We start from the raw sequence: 22,225 nt of genomic DNA, 5'->3' as shown, positions 1-22,225 counted from the left end.
ACCGACGACTGACTTCTGGCCTAACCTGACCTCACAGGGGTTGTCATGAGGATAATATTGGGGGGAGAGTCATGTATGCCACCTTGAGAATCTTAAGGGATGCAACTGGAATAAATGGAACAAAAAAATAATGGGATCGGTAAATAATGGGGGATTGATGGCAACAATAAACAAATAAAAATCCCTCCCTCTAGCTGCTGTTCACCCCATGAGAAATCAGATGAGCCCGCCCCCCAACTAAACTAAAACAACAACAAAAACACGGTGGGATTGCGGATCTTTATTATTTCTTTATTGCATTTGAGTCCAACATTTTCCTCCAAGGAGCTCTAGGCGACACAAATGGTTCTCCCCTTGTTATTTTACTCCCCACAACACCCCTGTGAGGTAGGTTAGGCTAAGAGGAAGTGACTGGCCCAAGGTCACCCCTTGAGCTTTGTGGCTGGGTAGGGATTTGAACGCAGGTCTCCCGGTTCCTATTCCGACACTCTAATCGCTACACCACTCTGGCTCTTCTCACCGTTAGACCCCCAAGTGCTTGGAAGCATTGTAGATATCATAGTGATCTTGTGCAAAATTTGATGAAATGCAAAGCTCTGCAGTAACTGTAGGTTGTATGTGAGGAACCGCTGGTCCTCCAGATGTTGCTGGACTACGACTCCCATCAGCCATACCCACTGGCAATGCTTGCTGGGGCTCATGGGAGTTGTAGTTCAGCAGGAACCAAAAGGTTCCCCACGCCTGCTGTAGTTTGAAGCAGCCCATCCACCTCCCTGCTAAACTCATTCTGGCTTCCTTTCCAGCAATTAAGACCCGTGGGCAGTGGCAGCAGAGTAGGCCAAGTTGAAATGAGAAGTCTTTGGGGTCGTTTACCACACTGATGGGGCTTGAACGTGTTTTTATACGTGGGGAAGTTAATCTGCAGAAAAGGTAAAGGGGAAATTTCCACCTCATAAGGGGAGAACAAGTCTGCTTGACCCCTAAAGAAAGGCCGCTTACCAGGGATGTTGTAGCAGCTTACATGACAAGCTTGGAAGTCAATCTCTACTCCCGTTTTATACGTAAGGGACACAGAGAACGGAAGGGCCGCCGAGTCCAGCATCCTGTCCTCACAGTGGCTGACCAGATGCCTGTGGGAAGCCCAAAAACAGGACCCAAGCCCAAACGAACTGTCCCCATCTGAGCCTTCCAAGAACTGGCATTCAGAAGCATTCAGCTGTGGAGGTAGCCAAGCTGGCTAGTAGCCATCGAGAGACCTCTCCTCCTCCACGAATTTGCCTAATCCTCTTTGAAAGCCATCAGAGTTGGTGGCCATCACTGCCTCCAGTGGCAGGGAGTCCCACAGTTTAATCGTGTGCTGAGAGATTAAACCTCACACGGAGTGAGGCCCTTGATCACCCCCTAAGGAAACTCCTGGTGTTTTTGGTCGTTGGGCGGGATGCAACAGCCCTGGGAATCTAGGTCTGGGAGAGAGGAGTGCTTACGACGACCTAAGACTGCCCTTCCTCTTCCACACCCCGAAGGACACGCAACCAGCCGCGAGCCGTCTACCGAAAGTCGAAATTTATTGTGAGAAATAAGTGCTAATGATCTGCTCCCGGACATCCACCCCGCGGGGGTCTTGCTCCACCAGGCTGTCGGTTTCCAGGTAGGGAGGCACGGGGACCTCCGTGTCCACCCCTTGTCCGCCATTGATAATGGGCAACTGGCGCCGGAGGGCCATGTTGTGTAGCATGGCGCACACCACAAACACCTTGGCCACCTTCTCCGGGCGAAGCATGAGCCGCCCGCCGGTGGAGTGGAGGCAGCGGAAGCGCATCTTGAGCTGCCCAAAGGCCCGCTCCACCACCATCCGCGTCGTCTCGTGCGTGGCGTTGTAGCGGGCCACGGGCTCCGGGCCGTCGTCGGGGTGCGGCGTCATGAGGAAAGGGCGCAAGGGGTAGCCGCTGTCGCCTGCGGAGGAGAGGAGGGAACAGCGTGAGCGTGAACGGCACAGGAAGAAGAGGAGTTTGGATTTGATATCCCGCCTTTCACTCCCCTTCAGGAGTCTCAAAGCGGCTAACAATCTCCTTTCCCTTCCTCCCCCACAACAAACACTCTGTGAGGTGAGTGGAGCTGAGAGACTTCAGAGAAGTGTGACTGGCCGAAGGTCACCCAGCAGCTGCAGGTGGAGGAGCAGGGAAGCGAACCAGGTTCACCAGATTACGAGACGACCGCTCTTAACCACTACACCACACTGGCTCTCAACTTGAACAAAATATTTCCCGTCCCCACACTTCCTCCCTGCTCCCCTGAGGGCACGTTCCTCGGCCACACACAACCGGGCACAGGCCTCCCCCTCTTACACACCCTCGCCCATGTTTTTTATTATTATTATTATTATTATTATTATTATTATTATTATTATTATTATTATTATTTACTTATACCCCGCCCATCTGGCAGGGTTTCACCAGCCACTCTGGGCGGTTTCCAACAAAATATTAAAATACAACAGTCTGTTAAACATTAAAAGCTTCCCTAAACAGGACTGCCTTCAGATGTCTTATAAAAGTCTGGTACAGTGGTACCTCGGATTAAGAACTTAATTCGTTCTGGAGGTCCATTCTTAACCTGAAACTGTTCTTAACCTGAGGTACCACTTTAGCTAATGGGGCCTCCAGCTGCTGCTGCGCCGCTGGAGCACAATTTCTGTTTTCATCCTGAAGCAAAGTTCTTAACCCGAGGTACTATTTCTGGGTTAGTGGAGTCTGTAACCTGAAGCGTCTGTAACCTGAGGTACCACTGTAGTTGTTTTTCTCTTTGACATCTGGTGGGAGAGCATTCCACAGGGAGGGTGCCACCACCGAGAAGGCCCTCTGCCTGGTTCCCTGTAACTTGGCTTCTCGTAGTGAGGGAACCACCAGAAGGCCCTCGGCGCTGGACCTCAGTGTCCGGGCTGAACGATGGGGGTGGAGACACTCCTTCAGGTATACAGGACCGAGGCCGTTTAGGACTTTCAAGGTCAGCACCAACACTTTGAATTGTGCTCGGAAACGTACTGGGAGCCAATGTAGATCTTTCAAGACCGGTGTTATGTGGTCTCGGCAGCCGCTCCCAGTCACCAATCCAGCTGCCGCATTCTGGATCAGTTGCAGTTTCCAGGTCACCTTCAAAGGTAACCCCACGATGGGGGTGGAGACGCTCCTTCAGGTATACTGGGCTAAGGCCGTTTAGGGCTTTAAAGGTCATTACCAACACTTTGAATTGTGCTCGGAAACGTACCAACCACTCCCCCACTTCCTCCTCGCCTCGCCAACTGCCCTTTCTGCCTGCCTCTCCCGGCTGCCCAGCTCAGAGATGTGCAGAAATGGCGGCAAAAGCTGTGTAGCAAGTCGGAAAAAGAGGGGGGCACCCGGCTGGAGGGGAAGGTGCTGTCCAAGCCAGGGAAGGGAGCAGATGAGGAATCATGGCGGCAATTTTCAGAAAATATCGGGGGAGCTCAAAAGATGGATGAACCTATTTTTGTAGACCATGACAGCAACAAGAGTACTTTATTCGCAAAATAATAATAATAATAGCGAAATCAGGAGATACCTACTCAAGAGGAGTGGCTGTAAAAACTGGCGGAAAATGCCGAATTGGCAAATTTAACAATGAAAATTAGAGACAGAGAAGAGGCAGACTATAAGGAGGAGTGGAAACCTTTCTTGAGTATTTAAAGAATTATTGGAAATATGTACAGTGGTACCTCGCAAGACGAATGCCTCGCAAGACAAAAAACTCGCTAGACGAAAGGTTTTTCCGTTTTCGATTTGCCTCGCAAGACAAATTTCCCTATGGGCTTGTTTCGCAAGACGAAAACGTCTCGTGACTTTGTTTCCTTTGTCTAAAAACAAATACATGTTTTGTTTATAAAGTTAATTTATTTTCCCTTCAATTTTTGAACTGCTCTTTACAGTATGTGTGACTTTAAAGAGCAGTTAATAAACTGTTGTTGTACTAAATTTGGCTTTGTTTGGACTTTTTTTGACCATAGGAACGCATTAATTGATTTTCAATGCATTCCTATGGGATTTCGTGATTCGCAAGACGAAAAATTCGCTAGACGACAAAACTTGCGGAACGAATTAATTTCGTCTTGCGGGGCACCACTGTAAAGAAAAGAAAGAAAGAGGCAGGTAGGATTTGAATGGAGAACAGCAGTTGAATATCTGCTGGGAGCCCAGCGTGGAAAAGATAAGGTAAACAATAATTATATTACGCAGCAAACTTAGAAACTATAGGGGGAATCATGGAGGGGGGGAGGGGAAGTTGAATGTGAAATGGGTGTGCATTTGGAAAGTATGTATTATTTTGCAAACTTTTGAAATTCAGAAATGAAATTTTAATTAAACCATATATATCGGGGGCACTTGGCCTGGCTGTGTGGGGAGGCGGCTGGCCAATAGAGGAAGGGAGGGAGGAAGACATCAACTTGCAGAAAATATTGGGGGAACTCGCCCCACTAAATACTTTACTGTGGGGTCCGAAAGGATCAGGGCCCCATATATTTGCTGCCTATGCACAATTTTTGTGGGTGTCTTAGGCAAAACTTTAAAAATGCAGTATAAACACCGACAACTGGGAAACAATGGCCTGCGAGTGCTCCAATTGGAGAACAGCCTTTACCCAAGGTGTCACGGGCTTTGAAGATGCTCAAACTCAGGATGAAAGAGAGAAACGTGCTAAGAGGAAGGCAGGCTTGGCAAGCACTCACTAGGATCAACTCCCACCCGGAAAACTTTGTCCCCACTGTGGAAGAACGTGTGGATCCAGAATTGGCCTCCACAGTCACTTACGGACTCACTGTTAAGACCATGTTCATGGAACACCAGGGGTGGCCAACTCCCGAGAGAATGCGATCTACTTTCAAATTTAAAATCTGGCAGTGATCTATCCCCGTTTTTTAGGGGTTCAGGTCAAAGTTATCGAGCTTTTTAGGAGGGGTTAGGGCCTTTTTAGCAGCTCTTCTGAGGGAGGGAGGAACAGAAGCAGCCACTGACCTTACGATTGCTGGCCAGATAACAGCCTCCGCTTCTAAACTCCACCTTCCCTTCTGTAACAATGGAGGCCGGCGCAGGGAGAGGGGGTGGAAGGTGGCCAGCGATTGACCAAAAACCTTGCAGGGATCAACCAGTAGATCGCGATTGACGTGTTGGACATCCCTGATGTAAGACAATCCTACTCGGCTACGAGGGATTGCCAAAGAAGAGGACAGCAGCGCAGACATCCAGTGTGGGGACAGAGCAGACAGACATGGTTCGTTCACCTCAGAATGGGCCTCCCCAAACACTCAAATACTCACCCAAGAGCCAACCCTTCCCTTCGGGCCACGACTCCAGGAGCCTCTGCAGCTGGGAGAGCTGGAATATCCGAGCGTCGTGGACGCTGCCGGGGAATTTTGCCAGCACGTGGGTGAAGCACCCTGAGGCGTCGCATGTGGCCTGCACGTTGAGGCTGTGGAAGTTGTGGCAGTTGCGGTAGAGCGCCGGCATGTCGGCCGGCGCGATGATGGGGACGTGGGTGCAGTCCACGATCCCGATGACGTTGGGGAAGCCGGCGATGTCGAAGAAGGCTTCCCGCGTGCGGCGCAGTTCCGAGTCGGTGGTGGGGAAGGTGATGTGCTCGTGGACGTGGCGGAGCATGGCCTCCAGGAAGGCGTCGAGGCAGCGGCTGACCGACGACTGCGACACGCGCAGGTTGTCGCCCGTCATCCGCTGGAAGGACCCGGTGCCCAGCACCTGCAGCGCGATCAGCACCTTCTGCAAGGTGGGGATGTGCCTGCGGCTGGCCGAGGCGCCGTCCAGGTAAGGAGCCAGAAGGGTGCAGAGGTCCTGGATGGCCTGGCGGTCCAGGCGGAAGCGGGTCAAGCACTCCTCGTCGGACACCTGCAGCTCGTGGGTGCGCATCCGGATGAGGCGGGTCCTGCGGGGCGGCCGCCGGCTGTGGATCTCAAGGTTGGCGGCATAGACAAGGTCCAATAGGCCCTCGTCGTCGGAGCTGCCCTCCTCTGGGTACAGGGGGAGGGGGCCGCCTGCCCGGGGCGCCACTTGCCCAAGGTTGCCTGCGGGCAGAGAGGGGGAGAGAGAGAGATCCTGATCACACCAGGGACCAGATTAGGAACTTTTCTATACAGTGGTACCTCGGGTTAAGTACTTACTGTATTTTTTGCACCATAACACTCACTTTTTTCCTCCTAGAAAGGAAGGGGAAATGTCTGTGCGTGTTATGGAGCGAATGCCTGCGGGTGGCGGGGGGATCTGCTGCAGTCGTCAGCAGAGGATCCATGGTTTCCCTTCCTTCCCTCCTCCGTGGTTACAAAGCATGGATCCACATGGATCCTCAGGATTTTTGCATTGGGCTACTCCAAACTCACTGTCAGATCACGTCTGTGGCCACAGCATGAACCACAAAAATCATATATCCACTATTTCATTTAGAATATTTTTTTTCTTGTTTTCCTCCTCTAAAAACTACGTGCGTGTTATGGTCTGGTGTGTGTTATAGAGCGAAAAATACGGGTAATTCATTCTGGAGGTCCGTTCTTAACCTGAAACTGTTCTGAACCTGAAGCACCACTTTAGCTAATGGAGCCTCCTGCTGCCGCCGCGCTGCCGGAGCATGATTTCTGTTCTTATCCTGAAGCAAAGTTCTTAACCTGAAGCACTATTTCTGGGTTAGCGGAGTCTGTAACCTGAAGCGTCTGTAATCTGAAGCGTATGTAACCTGAGGTACCACTGTATGTATACTGTATCACTCTGTCTCTCGAAAAAGAAACGTAAGAGAAAAATGGCCGAGAGAAACATGGCGAAAACAGGGTATTTATTGGGACAGTGTGGGTTTTGCAGCTGCTGTTAAAGTTGCAAAACAATGAAGCACGGGACGGAGAAATGGAGGATTTCTGAAACAACAATGCAATATTAGCTCCACCCAAGGCATGAAGGAGAACAGCAACAACTGGGAAAAGATAGGCAACATTTTACAAGGACAGGAAGAAACACCACGGACAGAATAATTGCCACACACAGGAAGAACAAGGATATAGATCATGGGTAGGCAAACTAAGGCCCGGGGGCCGAATCCGGCCCAATCGCCATCTAAATCCGGCCTGCAGACGGTCCGGGAATCAGTGTGTTTTTACATGAGTAGAATGTGTGTTTTTATTTAAAATGCATCTCTGGGTTATTTGTGGGGCATAGGAATCAATTCATTTTTTCCCCTTCCAAAATACAGCCCGGCCCCCCACAAGGTCTGAGGGACAGTGGACCGGCCCCCCGCTGAAAAAGTTTGCTGACCCCTGATATAGATTGAGTTCCTCAATTGTAGTTCTATTTAATGTGTCAACAGGAATAGAAGTTACTAACATTGCAGTTGTTGTATAAGGGATTATTATTTTGACTGGGATGTAACTGACATTAAGATTCTGAAACGCAGGAATAAATAAAACAATCAAACTGTCAATTTTAGCACGCGGGGGGCCACCTAAATAATGTAATTTGGCATCTGAATGATTGGTATTTTTAATTGCATTATAATTTGGCATTGTTATAATGAGGCTATGACTGGATTATTGTAACTGAAAACTAATAAAAAGAAACATTAGAAAACTTTGGGTGGTAAAATCAGAGTTGGAAGTGACCCTGAGGATCATCTTGTCCAGCGAAATGAACGAACGTGACCAAGTCCAAGCATTTCAAAGGTCTGCTCCCCTCCGTAATACTTAGCTGAACACCACCCTCTGTCTTCAAGGGCCACGGCATTTGAAAAACCTGAACTGTTCAGCTGAGTTGGTCATCACTATTTGCTGGTAATGTTCTTCCACAATTCCACCCTCTCTTGCTCCCAGCCTAAAGGTAAAGGGACTCCTGACCATTAGGTCCAGTCGTGGCCGACTCTGGGGTTGAGGCGCTCATCTCGCTTTACTGGCCGAGGGAGCCTGCGTACAGCTTCCGGGTCATGTGGCCAGCATGACTAAGCCACTTCTGGTGAACCAGAGCAGCACACAGAAATGCCGTTTACCTTCCTGCCAGAGTGCTACCTATTTATCTACTTGCTCTTTTGACGTGCTTTCAAACTGCTAGGTTGGCAGGAGCAGGGACCGAACAACGGGAGCTCACCCCGTCGCGGGGATTTGAACCGCCGACCTTCTGATCGGCAAGCCCTAGGCTCTGTGGTTTAACCCACAGCGCCACCTGCGTCCCGCTCCCAGCCTACTTGATCTCAAAACAACAGACACCATCTCAGCTTCCCTAAATGGATCAGTCCTCAGGAGATCCCTCCAGACATTGCTGGACTCCAATACCCATCAGCCCCAGCCAGCATGGCCAGGAATGATAGGAACTGTAGTACAATAATCTATGGAGGGCACTCCTAGCTAATCCTGGCAGTGGTTCTCTGGGGTTTGGGGCAATTCCCCATCACCTGCTACCCTGAGATTTGTTTTTTAAATATACGAAACGGCCAGGAGTGATGGCGAGATTTTGTGCAGCATTTTAGGCAGGCGTAGGGGGAACTTTGCTCCTCCAGATGTTGTTGAACGACGGCACTCACTCTCCCTGGCGCTTGCTGAGGGTGATGGGGATAGCAGTTCGGCAACATCTGGAGGGTCAAATGCCCTCCCACTCTCTCTTTTAGGCAAATCCCAAGATATAGCTCAGTCGGTAGAGCAGAAGACAACGCTTAATCTCAGGGTTGTGGGTTCGAGCCCCATGTTGGACAAAAGATTCCTGCAGTGCAGGGGGTTGCATTAGATGACCCTCAGGTCCTTTCCACGATTCTAAATTGAGCAGCCAGCCCATTTTGACGGAACGGTGGCAATCTGATAAAAGCATTACAGAGGATGCCAGCCCAATGTTGCTTTGCACCGGCCCATCCAGCCTGACTGGCAACCTCTCAGGCAGGAACAGATTGTTCCCAGTCACGTTGCTCGAGATCCATTTAGCAGAAAGTTCCAGCTTGATACAGGCAATAAACTTGTTCAGCCACCACGTTCTGCTCTAGGGTCTCTGCTGAGAACTAGCCATTGTTTTTAAGCTCCTTAGAATCCCTTTATTCGCGTCTCAAGTGAAGGACTGGGATGTCACAAAAATGTGGAAGGGGCTGCAGATCCTTTGGAGGGTAACATCTTGAGAAAAGCTGGAGGAATGTTATCTATCAGGAGAACTTTTGCAATAAGCTCCGAAGCTCCCCAGTGGGGCGAATGTTTGGGGCAGAGAGGGCAGCCCTGGATGCCAGGCACTCTGAATTTCGTTTGGGGGGGGGGGAATGAGCCTACGAACCCAAAACAGGTGCGACGACTCAGTAAGCAAAGAAGATAACCACGCCAAATGAACTTCTTACCCAAATTGCTGCCCTCTTCCTCATCGGCCTCTTGCTTTGCTTCCCTGAAAAGAGGCTTTGGCGCAGAGTCGGAGGGGGTTTGCTCTGGTTCCGGCTCTGGAGAGTCTGCGTTGTCCATTTCGAAGAGACCCAGCACCTGAAAAGAGCAGCAAAGATCTTGATCAGGTCCAAAATTGTAGGGCTCAGAAAGGCAGGGTAATACGTAAGGGCCAAACGCCACAAAGTTATGCTCTGTATTACCGTATTTTTCGCCCTATAGGACGCACTTTTTCCCCTCCAAAAATGAAGGGGAAATGTGTGTGTGTCCTATGGGGCGAATGCAGGCTTTCGCTGAAGCCTGGAGAGCGAGAGCGGTCGGTGCGCACCGACCCCTCTTGCTCTCCAGGCTTTGCGGACCTCTCCGCAAGCAGCGGAAGCGCTCCCACTGCTTGGGGAGAGTTGCCAGCATCCCGAAGCCTGGCGCACTGAGATCAGCGCGTCCAGGCTTCGCGGACCTCTCCGCAAGTAGCGGGAGCCAGCGCTGGGCTCCCACGGCTTGCAGAGAGCTGCCTGTTTGGGGGCTGGGGTCGGGGGAAGCTCGGGCCGCCCCAGCCCCGCGCCTGGGGGGGAAATAATTTCCCCCCCTTTATTTCCCCCCCAAAAAACTAGGTGCGTCTTATGGGACGGTGCGTCCTATAGGGCGAAAAATACGGTAGTTAGCGCTTGTAAAAGGCAGCTTGCAGCGAACAGTGTCAGAACTGGTTCATGTAACTGGTTCCTTTAAAACCAAACCCCACCCTTCTTGCACGAAGCATGCAAGTCCTTCGGGTTGTCACAGCAACCCTGTGATGTAGAATAAGTGGGGAGGTGGTCACTGGGTGAATGGGGATTTAATACCTGGGTTTCCCTGGAGCTGGTCCAGTACCCTAGTGCTGTTCCACATTGGCTCGGTTACGACTGTTCCCAGGGAAAGGGTGGGGGGAATATTAGTGCAGCTGCAGAGGGAAAACTGCAGGGTAAGTTCATGTATCCCAAAAAACCACCAGTGTAAATAAGTTTTGATGTATGTGAAAATGGAACACTGAATGGCTTGGTTTATGTAAAATATGCAGGGATCTATGGCATGCAATGGGACGCGGGTGGCGCTGTGGGTTAAACCACAGAGCCTAGGACTTGCCAATCAGAAGGTCGGCGGTTCGAATCCCCACGACGGGGTGAGCTCCCATTGCTCGGTCCCTGCTCCTGCCAACCTAGCCGTTCGAAAGCATGTCAAAGTGCAAGTAGATAAATAGGTACCGCTCTGGCAGGAAGGTAAACGGCGTTTCCGTGCACTGCTCTGGTTCACCAGAAGCGGCTTAGTCATGCTGGTCACATGACCCGGAAGCTGTACGCCGGCTCCCTCGGCCAGTAAAGTGAGATGAGCGCCGCAACACCAGCGTCGGCCCCCACTGGACCTAACGGTCAGGGGTACCTTTACCTTATGGCATGCAAACTGAACCATGGAAAGAGAAGAAGGGAAGTCATTGATATTTTAAGGTTGTTTAAATGAATATTCTAAAATGTAAAATAGAAAAACTTAATAAAAACTATACAAAAAACCAAAACGAAACCAGAGAGAGATAGGATGGGTGGTCACAGAGAAAGTGAGAGAAAAATGGGATGTCCAAAGAAACACAGAAATGAGATGAGGTGTCACGGGGGGAGTGAGAGAGACAGGACTGCGTCAGGAGCCAGCCAGTAGTAAATCACGCCGTGCAAGTTGGAGTTAACTCTTTATTAGCAAAAACAGGAGTGTCAAGCCTAATGAGCACAGCAACTCATCTCCAGCAGGTGTTGCCCCATGAAGCAGTTGCTGAGATTGAAGGTCCCTGCCTCCCTTCGTCTCCAGGGTTTTCCCCAAGCAATCTGAGACTACGCCTGCATGAAGCTCACTTCTCACTCTGCCCTTTTCATGCCTCTCCTGGTTCTGGGAATCAGAGGGGAGCTTCTGGCAGCAGGAGGGGGGAGACACCTGTGCCTCTTCACCAGCCTGACCCATCTCTGCCTCTTGGCCTTCCTCCTCTCCTGCTTCAGCTTCTGCCTGATTCTGGACTTCTCTCTGCCACAGACTCTCCCCGCTCACTAAGCCCTGTTCTGACACTTTCTCTTCCCAGTCTTCTCCCTCTGACCACTCATTGTTGCTCCACCACTACACCCCGGGCTCTGAGCCATCTCCCATTGGGGGCTCCCCAGCTGATTCTTCTCATCATTCTTCTGTGTCCAACCCATCGGTGACAGACAGAGAGAGGGTTGAGGTTTCGCATTGTTGTACAACCAGGCAAAGCACCATTTTGGCTCTGTCGCTTGAGGTCACATCAACAAACATTGATCTTAATACAGCCAGACCAGGTCTGGACACCTCCAAAGGACTCAAATCAATAATGGTGTCGTGTCTAGAGTGCATACGCATGGGTTTACCCTCAAAGTGCCTTGCAAGCTTATCACAGCAGGTCTCTGATTAAGTCTTCCTAGCAGAAAGATGCTAAAAATGTTCTTGTTTCTTGTTTAGAGAACTGGGCAAAAACAAACAAGATGAATTTTAACAGGGAGAAATGCAAAGTATTGCACTTGGGCAAAAAAAATGAGAGGCACAAATACAAGATGGGTGACACCTGGCTTGAGAGCAGTACATGTGAAAAGGATCTAGGAGTCTTGGTTGACCACAAACTTGACATGAGCCAACAGTGTGACGCGGCAGCTAAAAAAGCCAATGCAATTCTGGGCTGCATCAATAGGAGTATAGCATCTAGATCAAGGGTAGTAATAGTGCCACTGTATTCTGCTCTGGTCAGACCTCACCTGGAGTACATTAGGAAGAACTTCCTGACAGTAAGAGCTGTTCGACAGTGGAATTTGCTGCCAAGGAGTGTGGTGGTCTCCTTCTTTGGAGGTCTTTAAGCAGAGGCTTGACAATCATATGTCAGAAGTGCTCTGATGGTGTTTCCTGCTTGGCAGGGGGTTGGACTCGATGGCCCTTGTGGTCTCTTCCAACTCTATGATTCAACTGAGCTTTCACTGAAGCGTTTTGTATTATTAGTTTATTTGACCACTGAATGGTTTGTTTCTAACGCACCGAACGCTGCATACTGTTTTGTGCAATTCCATTGTTCACCGCTTAGGGATACTTCTTTCTGAGCGAGAGGTATACAAATTTAATAAATCTGGACTAGCTCATCTAATTCCCTCCGCCAAAGCCCCCCTGCTCAGCGCGGGATGCAGTCCCAGCAGACTTTGCGTACGCCTGGGTTTAGGCTTTCGTAAACAGACACATTCTTAGCAGCATATAGGGAAATTCTAAAAATGCAAGGAATTTTCGAGTGGAAAGCAGCCTTGGAGATAGCCTAACCCAGCCCCTCTTCAGGGCAGGGCTTTTGCAATTACCGCAGGGGCAGGGAAACCCTTTTACGCCAGAGGGATGCATTGCCCTCTTGCCACATGGAAGGGTTTTTCACACAGAGGGTAAAGTGGGCGGGGCAACCAATGGAAATGTGACGCACTGGCTCTCTTACGGGTGCTGTGTGATACCCATCCTGCATTTGTAAGAAATCAATCTGTTAAGTGTGGCGGCACCTACACTGCGGAACTCCCTGCCTCATGACAACAGGCAGGTGCCTTTGCTGCAAAGCGTAATGCTGGTGGTCAGCGAAAGAGGTTCAAGGACTCTCTCAAGGCAAATCTAAAGAAATGTAGTATAAATACTGACAACTGGGAAACACTGGCTTGCGAGCGCTCCAATTGGAGAACAGCCTTTACCAAATGTGTCACGGGCTTTGAAGACGCTCAAACTCAGGAAGAAAGGGAGAAACATGCTAAGAGGCTTGGCAAACTCTCGCCATGATCAACTCCCGCACAGAACCCTATGTCCCCACTGTGGAAAGATGTATGGATCCAGAATTGGCCTCCAGTGTCACTTACAGACTCACTGTTCAAACCATGTTCATGGAAGACAATCTGACTCGGCTATGAGTGATGGCCAAGGAAGACCTGCTGGAAATGTTTTTGTTTAAACAAGCCTACCCATATGCTCAGAAAGCTGGTGTGAGTTTTAACCTGTTTTTAGTTGTTTATTATTATTATTATTATTATTATTATTATTATTATTATTATTCTGCCCTATACCCGCAGATCTCAAGGTGGTTCACAGGACAAATTGAGAATATAAAACCGCAAAGTACACAATCATAACACCCCTAACACATTTTAAAAGACTATTGTTAAACTTAAATTACTATTGTTAATTGTGCTTACCAAAATATCTATCATTTTTTTGTAAACTGCTTTTAGGTTCGTTTGTGGTTTCACTGTCAAGCGGTGTATAAATTTTATGAAATAAAGGAAATAAATAAATAAATTTGGTGCGTTTCTTTTTTTAACCCCCCCTCCCCCCGCAATAGGCTGGTTTCTACACACCCACACCCACACCCCTCTCTCTATCCTCCATCCTGGCAGAAACGCTCAAGGATGCTACACAGCATGAGCAATGAGGTTGTGGCCTGGACAGGAGGAGTGTGGAGGAGGCAGGTGAAGAAGGGCCTCAGAGGATGACCGCAGAATCCGGGACAGTTTATATGGGGAGAAGCGGTCCTTCAGGTATTGCTTTCCCGACCCGTTTAAGGCTTTATGGGTCAAAAGCAGCACTTTCAATTGGGAATGGAAGCTAATTGGCAGCCAGTAGAGAAAAGGTAGGGATGCGGGTGGCGCTGTGGGTAAAACCTCAGCGCCTAGGACTTGCCAATCGTATGGTCGGCGGTTCGAATCCCCGCGGCGGGGTGAGCTCCCGTCGTTTGGTCCCAGCTCCTGCCCACCTAGCAGTTCGAAAGCACCCCTAAGTGCAAGTAGATAAATAGGGACCGCTTTATAGCGGGAAGGTAAACGGCGTTTCTCTGTGCTGGCTCGCCAGAGCAGCTTCGTCACGCTGGCCACGTGACCCGGAAGTGTCTCCGGACAGCGCTGGCCCCCGGCCTCTTAAGTGAGATGGGCGCACAACCCTAGAGTCGGACACGACTGGCCCGTACGGGCAGGGGTACCTTTACCTTTAGAGAAAAGGTAAAGGTAAAGGACCCCTGGATGGTTAAGTCCAGTCAAAGGAGACTCTGGAGTTGCGGTGCTCATCTCGCTTTCAGGCCGAGGGAGCCCGTGTTTGTCCACAGACAGCTTTCCGAGTCATGTGGCCAGCATGATTAAACTGCTTCGGGTGCAACAGATCACTGTGACGGAAGCCAGAGTGCACAGAAACGCCGTTCACCTTCCCGCTGGAGTGGTACCTATTTATCTACTTGCACTTTTGGAGTGCTTTCGAACTGCTAGGTTGGCAGGAGTAGGGACCGAGCAATGGGAGCTCACCCCATCACAGGGATTCGAACTGCCGACCTTCTGATCGGCAAGCCCAAGAGGCTCAGTGGTTTAGACCACAGCGCCACCCGCTCTTCCAGCCAGGATCGCTATTCTCCCCAAAAGTTTGCTGCTCCCCAAACGCACATTCACGCAAGCGCATAGGTGCCAATCAGGATGAATCTCTGTCTCACCTGCTGCTCCCTTCTCTCCGCCTCCCTCTGCATCTGTAGGAAATCCTCGGCCAAAGCGGCCGCCTGGGAGCACGTCTCCGGTTCGTGTTCCCTCACCCAGCTCTGGAGGTCTGGCGGCAGGATGGCCAGGAACTGCTCCAGGATCAGCAGCTCCAGGATCTGCTCCTTGGTGTGCCTCTCCGGCTTCAGCCACCGGTGGCACAGGTACCAGAGCTGGCTGCACACCTCGCGGGGGCCCTCGGCCTCCTGGTAGCGGAACTGGCGGAAGCGCTGGCGCTTCATCTCCATGCTGGCCGAGTCATCGCCCAACACCTCCTCCTTCACTTTCACCACCCCGGATTCGCCAATCTCCCCGGAGTCCAGGCTGTTGTGGGCCTCGGGGCCTTCCCCGGCCAGGCCCTGCTGGTGGCGGGACGCCCGTCCGCTCCTGGGCCACGGGCGGGCCGCTGCCGGCCCCTCCAGGGAGGACGGAAAGGCTCGCCTGTCTTCCCACTCTGCTGGCCGGGACGCTGGTGGGTTTCTCCACCCCGAGCGAGGGGAGCGAGTGGCGTTGAGGAGGGCCTTCTGATGAGCCGTCCGGCCCCTGGGCAGCCTCTCCTCTTTGTCTCGGGGGCCGCGGGAGGCCTCTCCTTTCCCCCGCCAGCCTTCCTCTGGCTCGGGGTTCTCGTGTTCGTCCTCCTCAACCTCCATCTTCTTCCGCCGCCGGGCCACCTGCTCCAGCTCACCCTGCAAATGGAGGCTCGAAGTCGCGCCCCGCTTGGCGGCCATTTTGAGACAGCCTAACCGCCGGCCTTCTCCGAAAACGCGAAGGGTTTCTCTAGGAGAGGAATGCGTCCGGCCTCCGCTTTCTGACTTACGCCTGTGGGAAAACCGGCTGCTGCGATAGGGTCGTCTTTGCCTCAGAAGCAAACGGAGATCAATGTCTGATGGCAGGGCCTTCTACCTGAAGAGCAAGGAAGAAAAACAGAAATTAACAGAGAAAAATTCTCCTCAGCTACAAACAGCCAAGGGATCCCCCAACCTATTGTAGGTGGCATCAACAGAAGTATTTTACACCTTCATTTACAGAGACCAAATTAGCTTTATTTTGATACCAAAATATGCCCACTTGGTTGAAAAATAAGCAAAACAGGTGTTTTTTTCTAAACTGATGCATAAATTAAAAAAATAAAAATCTCCTGAGCCCAATCTTGGACCAAAAAAATATTTAAAAATTAATTTGAGGTTATCTACACAGAATATTTTTTTTTTTTTTTTGGAAGAAAATCTGATTTGAGAGCACATGGCACCAGGTGATTTGGCGTGGAATGACCCAGTGTCCTGATCAAGGGAAATCATATTCCTGTTGTATTTGATCTTGGTCAGAGCGCAAGTCCTGGAGTCCTGTGTCCTGTTCTGGACAGCAGAATTTAAGAAAGATATTGACAAGCTGGAAGATGTGGAGAGGAAGACAAGCAAGATGATCAAGGGGTCTGGGAACCAAGCCCTGTGAGGAATGGATGAGGGAATTTAGCCTGGAAAAGTGGAGACTGAGAGGAGATATGACAGCCATCTTCAAATACCTAAAGGCCTGTCACATGGAAGAGGGAACAAGCTTGTTTTATTCTGCTCCACAGGGTGGGACTCGAATCAATGGATTCAAGTTACAGGAAAGGAGAGTCTGACTAAACATCAGGAAGAACTTTCTGACAGTAAGGACTATTCAACCGCAGAAGTTTCTAGAAGAAAAGGACTGCGTGGAACGGACGATGTATTTAAGCAGAGGCTGGACGGATGTCTGCTAAGATGGCAGTCGGGGCAGGAGGAATTTCTCTTTCATTTTAGGCACAGTTGCCTGGGATCTCCTGCTAAAACAATGAGGGGGGGGAACCTCCCATTTAGCAGCACCTTAAGTTAGGGTAGCCATACGTCTGGAATTTCTCGGACATAGCCGGGATTTGGCCTTCGGAAACAGTGTCCGGGCAGAAAATCGCTGGAATGTCCGGGGAAATCCGGATGTATGTCAACACATGTCAGAAGCGTACATTTTGGCGAATTTCCTTAAAAGCAGCTCAACAACTTTTGTGTTTGGATTTTCACTTTTTGAAATATGGCAACACTACTTAAATGGTGCTTGGGAGTCCCAATTTTGGGACTACAAAGCTCCTCGCACATGACGTCATTGTGACTGACTTAGATCACCTTAGGAAATCCTACTTGTGGTCCTGTACCTTTCAAAATATTGCAGGGCAGTGCCCAGAAATCAATATTATTATTTTTTTGCTATCCGTCTTGTACTGTGGAATTTTATTTACTTATTTCATAAAACTTATGAGCAGCTTGGTTTTACGAGGGGAAAAAACACCTCAAAGCATGAAGAGTATAAAGTAGAGAGAGATCAAGGAATGCTGTTTTCATCGCCATACCAAAAGCAGATGTCTTGCAAAGACATCTATTTTTACCCCGGCTTTCCTTGGCCAATAGGATCAGACCCTGTTTAATGTGTTTGAATCTTCTGAATTTCTGCTTTATTTCACATTCTGCATTTCTATTTCACTGTTTTACTGGGTTTAGGTTGCATGCTTAGTTGAATATTTTAACAATATACTGTTTTGACTGTTGAGTCTGTGTACGCTTAAACAATATTTTTTAAATATTATATACCCAAGCGATCACTATGCTTGGCTGATGAGAGCCTCTGGCAGATAGCGCCCAATCAAGAGGTCCATTCCGCACCTTTCAGTATGGTGGTACCTGCTCTTTGGAATGCCCTCCCTTTTAATGTGACAGTCTTTTTGGAGCCTACTGAAGACTTCCCTCTTCCAACAAGCCAAAATGGAGATATTTCCCAGGCTCGATCCACACTCTTCATTTAAAGCACTATCATTCCACTTTATAATAATAATAATAATAATAAATAATAAATTTTCTTTATACCCTGCCCTCCTTGGCCAGAGCCCGGCTCAGGGCAGCTAACACTGGTAAAATTACAGTAAAAACATAATAGGGGGAAAAACCAATTTAAAATACAGGTTAAAATGCAATTTTAAATGCAGCCTCATTTTAAAAGTAGCCCATAGATCAAAACCGTAAACAGTCATAGCTTCCCCCAAAGAATCCTGGGAACTGTAGTTTCTTAGGGGTGCTGACAGTTGCTAGATCTTTATTCCCTTCACAGAACTACAGTTCCCAGAGCCCTCTCCTAAAACCACCACAATACAAGACAGTATTTGCAGGAAGGGGGCTAGATCTCAGGGCCAGAGGCCCAATGCGGCCCTCTAGACCTCTCTACCTGGCCCCTGAGTCGCTCCTGAGGCCACACTCCCTCCGCAGGCATGCCTCAAACCCTCTGCGAGTCTTTTCGCCTGGCTAGAATGCATTCATGAACTCCAATACTTCTTGGTTGTGGGAACTTAATGTTTACTGCACAAATGTAAAATTTACATTCATTGCTCTGCCCACATTTCCTGCTGGCCCTATCCCTGACTGGCTTGTGGCCCCCAGGAGGTCACCCAGAATGGAATGCGGCCCTTAGCTTGAAAAAGGCTCCCTGCCCCCTGGATTATAGTTTAAATCTGACCACAAACAGAAGGGCTCTGAATGCAGCAGAGGTTCTAACTGCCAGAGAGGACATTTTTTGCCAGTTTCCAGTGAGAACAGGAAATTGGGACTAGATGGGCCTTTGGCCATTAGGATGTTCTTACTCATTTATTTGCAAGTTGGGAGAGAGGCCAACACAGCAACACATTAAAATTAGGTTGGTTGGTTACCAATAGATTCATTATATTATCACTGATTAATCCGTCTATTTCCCCCTTAAACCAACATTCATTTGATGGGGGTGGGGGAAGCATTTTCTCTGAGATCTCACGCATCTATGGCTATTTCTAACATTTTAGTGCAAGAATTTTTCTACTGTGTCCCATCTCGAAATCCAAACGATGTGATGAGTGGGGATGTGAAATGTTTTAAGAAATAAGAGCACAATAAAAAGAGTTAACAAACTGAGAAAACTGACAATGTACAAAATAAATAACAGCGCAATGAAAAGAGTTAATGAACTGAGAAAACTTTTTAAAAAGTTATCTAGCAGACTAAAATGGACTATCGCAGAAGTCTCATTGAAAAGGCGCTTGTCTTCATCCTTGTACCCACTTTCCTGGGAGTAAGCCTATTGAGTTCAGTGGGACTTGCTGCTCTGTAGCTTCTGATAGGACGGCAGCCCATTCATCAGGGAGAGATGGGCTAACCCCAAATCTTAACCCCTGAAACATGCTAGTTTTACCGGCTTTTTTCTTCTTCTTCAGGCAGCAAAAGAGCATTTTTTAAAAAATACCTTGCACAGGACGTTTACAAAAATAAAATAACAACAAGCCCTTTATGGGGGCTGCACTGAGTGCCGAGGGAAACCAAATGAGGTCTGGATCAGAATTTAGATGTCTCTTAAACTTGTACACAGACACACACTAAAAAAAAAAGCTATTTTCTAACCTTGCACACACACTAAAAAGGTGCAATCGTTTCTTCCAGAGGCTGCAGAGCCTTAAAAGAGGAAGAAGCAGCGATCGGCGTCTCTCTCCCCATCTATATTTCGTGGGGGAGGAAGGGAGCGGGATTATAGGGTCGAGGGATCCCCTCTCTTTCTTTCCGCCTTGTCCTTGGATCTGGGATCAGCTGCAGCTTCTGCCATTGTCCTAGCCGAGAGGCCATGCTTGGAGGGAGAGAGAGAGAGGGATCAACCCGCACAAAACCCAGCCGGGGGGTGGGGTGGGCGAGAGGGAGGCTCGGGATCCCTCCCCCCTCCTTCCCTCTCTCCTACTTTTATTCGATCAGGAGGTTTTCGGGGAGGGGTTCAACTTTCCCTTTTTTCTTTTCCTTTTTTTGCAAAGCTCGCTGGGCTGACGCTGCTTTTTACCCACCGTGCACGTTCCCGAATGCATTTCATTCCCGGAGGATCTGCGGTTTTCTATTGCAACGGAACAATTATTGTTGTTATTTTTCATGCAAACTCTTCTTTAAATAAAAAAAATAAAAAATCCAGCCTCTCTTTCTGTATGTGTGCGCCTTTCTCTCCTCCCATCAGAAAAGGGCCTCGGGTATTAAGGGGCTCTTCTAAGCTCAAGTTTCTCGTCCACTCTGGGACGCTCAGCCCTCTATCGGTTTAACCCGTCCAGCACCTCCTCGTAAGAAAAGGCCAAAAAAGGGGGGGCAAATAAATTGCAATCGCCAAGGAACCGGATGGGTTGAACTACTGTTTGCAAGCCTTTGATTTGTATTTATTTTTCCCCGCCCACGCAAGGATTAAATCTCCAAATGCGTTCGGGTGGCGCGCGGATTCTGCTGGATGCGCAGTTGCTGCGATTCGTTGCTTTAAAAAGCGGTTTGCAAAAAGAAGGAGGGGGCAAAAAGAAGGAAAGAAAAGGATGGGAAGCCAAGAGAGGGTTAAACGGCAGTGGGTAGGGCAGAAATGTTTAAAAAAAAATAAAAGCAGAAGAAAAGATCTAGTAGGCGGAAGGAGAAGGTTTTAAGGGAGGGATTTAAAAGCCAGACAATGCCTCTCATTGGAAAACAAAGTCGATTCAGTAGAGCTTTCCAAGAAATAAATAAAGGCGCCGCGCTCCCCCTCCAGACCAGGAGAGTTCATCGTAGGGGAGGAAAAAGAAACACACGGAAGAATAAAATTTAAGAAATCGCACACACATTTTGCAACCTGACCCCAGTTACCTGCTTCCAGCGGTTTTTTGGTGTGTGTTTTTTTTGCTTTCCCACCTGAGAACAAAAGAATGATGTGGCTGTTCAGGAGCCCGGCCATAGGAGGAAAAGGAACTGCACTTCTTTAGGGGTCAGGATTGCAAAGGGGGAGGAGGAGGAGGAGAGGGGGAGAGGAGAAGGAGAAGGAGAAGAAGAAAAGCTTCATTCCGGGTAGGAAGGCTGGCTGGCACGCCGCCATCCTGCGGGAGGAGCTGCACCTTTCGAACTGCTGCCTGGCAGAACTTGGTCCTTTGCGCGCGGGGAGGAGAGGGAGGCGGGTAGATCCCCAGGTTGCACAAGGAAGCGTCTCAGAGCCTGCAGAAGTTGGGGTGGCTGTGAATGGAGAAGCTAAGAGGAGCCTGGCAGCCGGATCGGGCCAAAGGGTAACTGGATCAGGCCCACTTAAGTGCAGAAGCTAAAAGCCAGAGCCAAGCACAGCAGAGCTCTCCATGCTTGGGATTCCCAGCCACTTGATACATGCTCTCCAACATTTCTCCAATGAAAATAGGGACGTCCTTTCAATAATAATGATAATAATAACAGGAATGATGATGGTGATGTTATTTATTGCCCCAGCCACTCCAAGCGGCTTCCAACCTATATAGAAACATAATAAAACATAAACATTAAAAAAGCTTTCCTATACAGGGCTACCTTCAGATTTCTCTCTCTCTCTCTCTCTCTCTCTCTCAATTTTTATTAAATTTTCTGTTTTACATTTTAGAATATTCATTTAAAATATCAATGACTTGATAAAGTGGTACCTCAGGTTATGTGGCCAGCATGACTAAGCTGCTTCTGGCGAACCAGAGCAGCGCACGGAAAAATCGTTTACCTTCCCGCCGGAGCGGTACCTATTTATCTACTTGCACTTTGACGTGCTTTTGAACTGCTAGGTGGGCAGGAGCAGGGACCGAACAACAGGAGCTCACCCCGTCATGGGGATTCAAACCGCAGACCTTCTGATCGGCAAGTCCTAGGCTCTGTGGTTTAACCCACAGCGCCACCCGCGTCTCTATATACAGTGGTACCTCGGGTTAAGTGCTTAATTCGTTCTGTAGATCTGTTCTTAACCTGAAACTGTTCTTAACCTGAAGCACCACTTTAGCTAATGGGGCCTCCTGCTGCTGCCGTGCCGCTGCAGCACGATTTCTGTTCTCATCCTGAAGCAAAGTTCTTAACCCAAGGTACTATTTCTGGGTTAGCGGAGTCTGTAACCTGAAGCGTCTGTAACCCGAAGTACCACTGCTCATGGCTGTCTTTAAAAAAAACCTGTGCAAACACAGAGGTCTAAAATTGTTCACCGCTTCATCCTACACTTGTCCTAGTTACCAATCTAGTTTCCAATCATAATTCAAAATACGGTAGTGTTGCTACCGACCTTGTAAGCCCGAAATGGCTTAGGCCAGCCTTCCTCAAGCTGGGGACTTCCAGATGTTTTTGTCAGGCTCTTGTCACCAAAACACCACAGCAGCAGCCCTTACACAGGAGGAAGTAAGAGGAATGGCTTCCTCGGTTTTCGAGCATCTAGGAAGCCTAACGTTTTGGAAGCCACACACTGAAAACCCGGAAGTAATTGCTTCCGTTTTCAA

The 22,225-nt window shown here is 49.2% G+C and overlaps 1 protein-coding gene across 5 annotated transcripts; it reads right to left on the bottom strand.

Annotated features, from left to right (window-relative positions):
• Positions 1–260: 260 nt before the first annotated feature.
• LOC308580540 (uncharacterized protein) lies at positions 261–20,934 on the bottom strand. Of its 5 annotated transcripts, XM_081182342.1 has the most exons (6): positions 19,802–20,256; positions 16,611–16,747; positions 14,904–15,839; positions 9,361–9,496; positions 5,327–6,085; positions 261–1,953 (listed from the first exon to the last, which is right to left on the bottom strand). In XM_081182342.1, the coding sequence occupies exons 3-6, from the start codon at positions 15,669–15,671 to the stop codon at positions 1,565–1,567; spliced, it is 2,052 nt and encodes a 683-aa protein (XP_081038468.1). In that variant the 5' UTR covers positions 15,672–15,839; positions 16,611–16,747; positions 19,802–20,256; the 3' UTR covers positions 261–1,564. The 5 variants fall into 5 exon arrangements, with proteins under 5 accessions (XP_081038468.1, XP_081038467.1, XP_081038464.1 ...); XM_081182341.1 differs by lacking the exons at positions 16,611–16,747; positions 19,802–20,256 and adding an exon at positions 20,607–20,934 and having other exon boundaries at positions 14,904–15,846; XM_081182338.1 differs by lacking the exon at positions 16,611–16,747 and having other exon boundaries at positions 14,904–15,846.
• Between the last annotated feature and the right edge of the window lie 1,291 nt (positions 20,935–22,225).

Source organism: Podarcis bocagei (genome assembly GCF_964188305.1).
Source record: "Podarcis bocagei genome assembly, chromosome: 2".
NCBI classification, from domain to species: Eukaryota; Metazoa; Chordata; class Lepidosauria; order Squamata; family Lacertidae; genus Podarcis; species Podarcis bocagei.
Note: the sequence above shows the minus strand (reverse complement) of the source record. Positions and strands in the feature narration are given on the sequence as shown.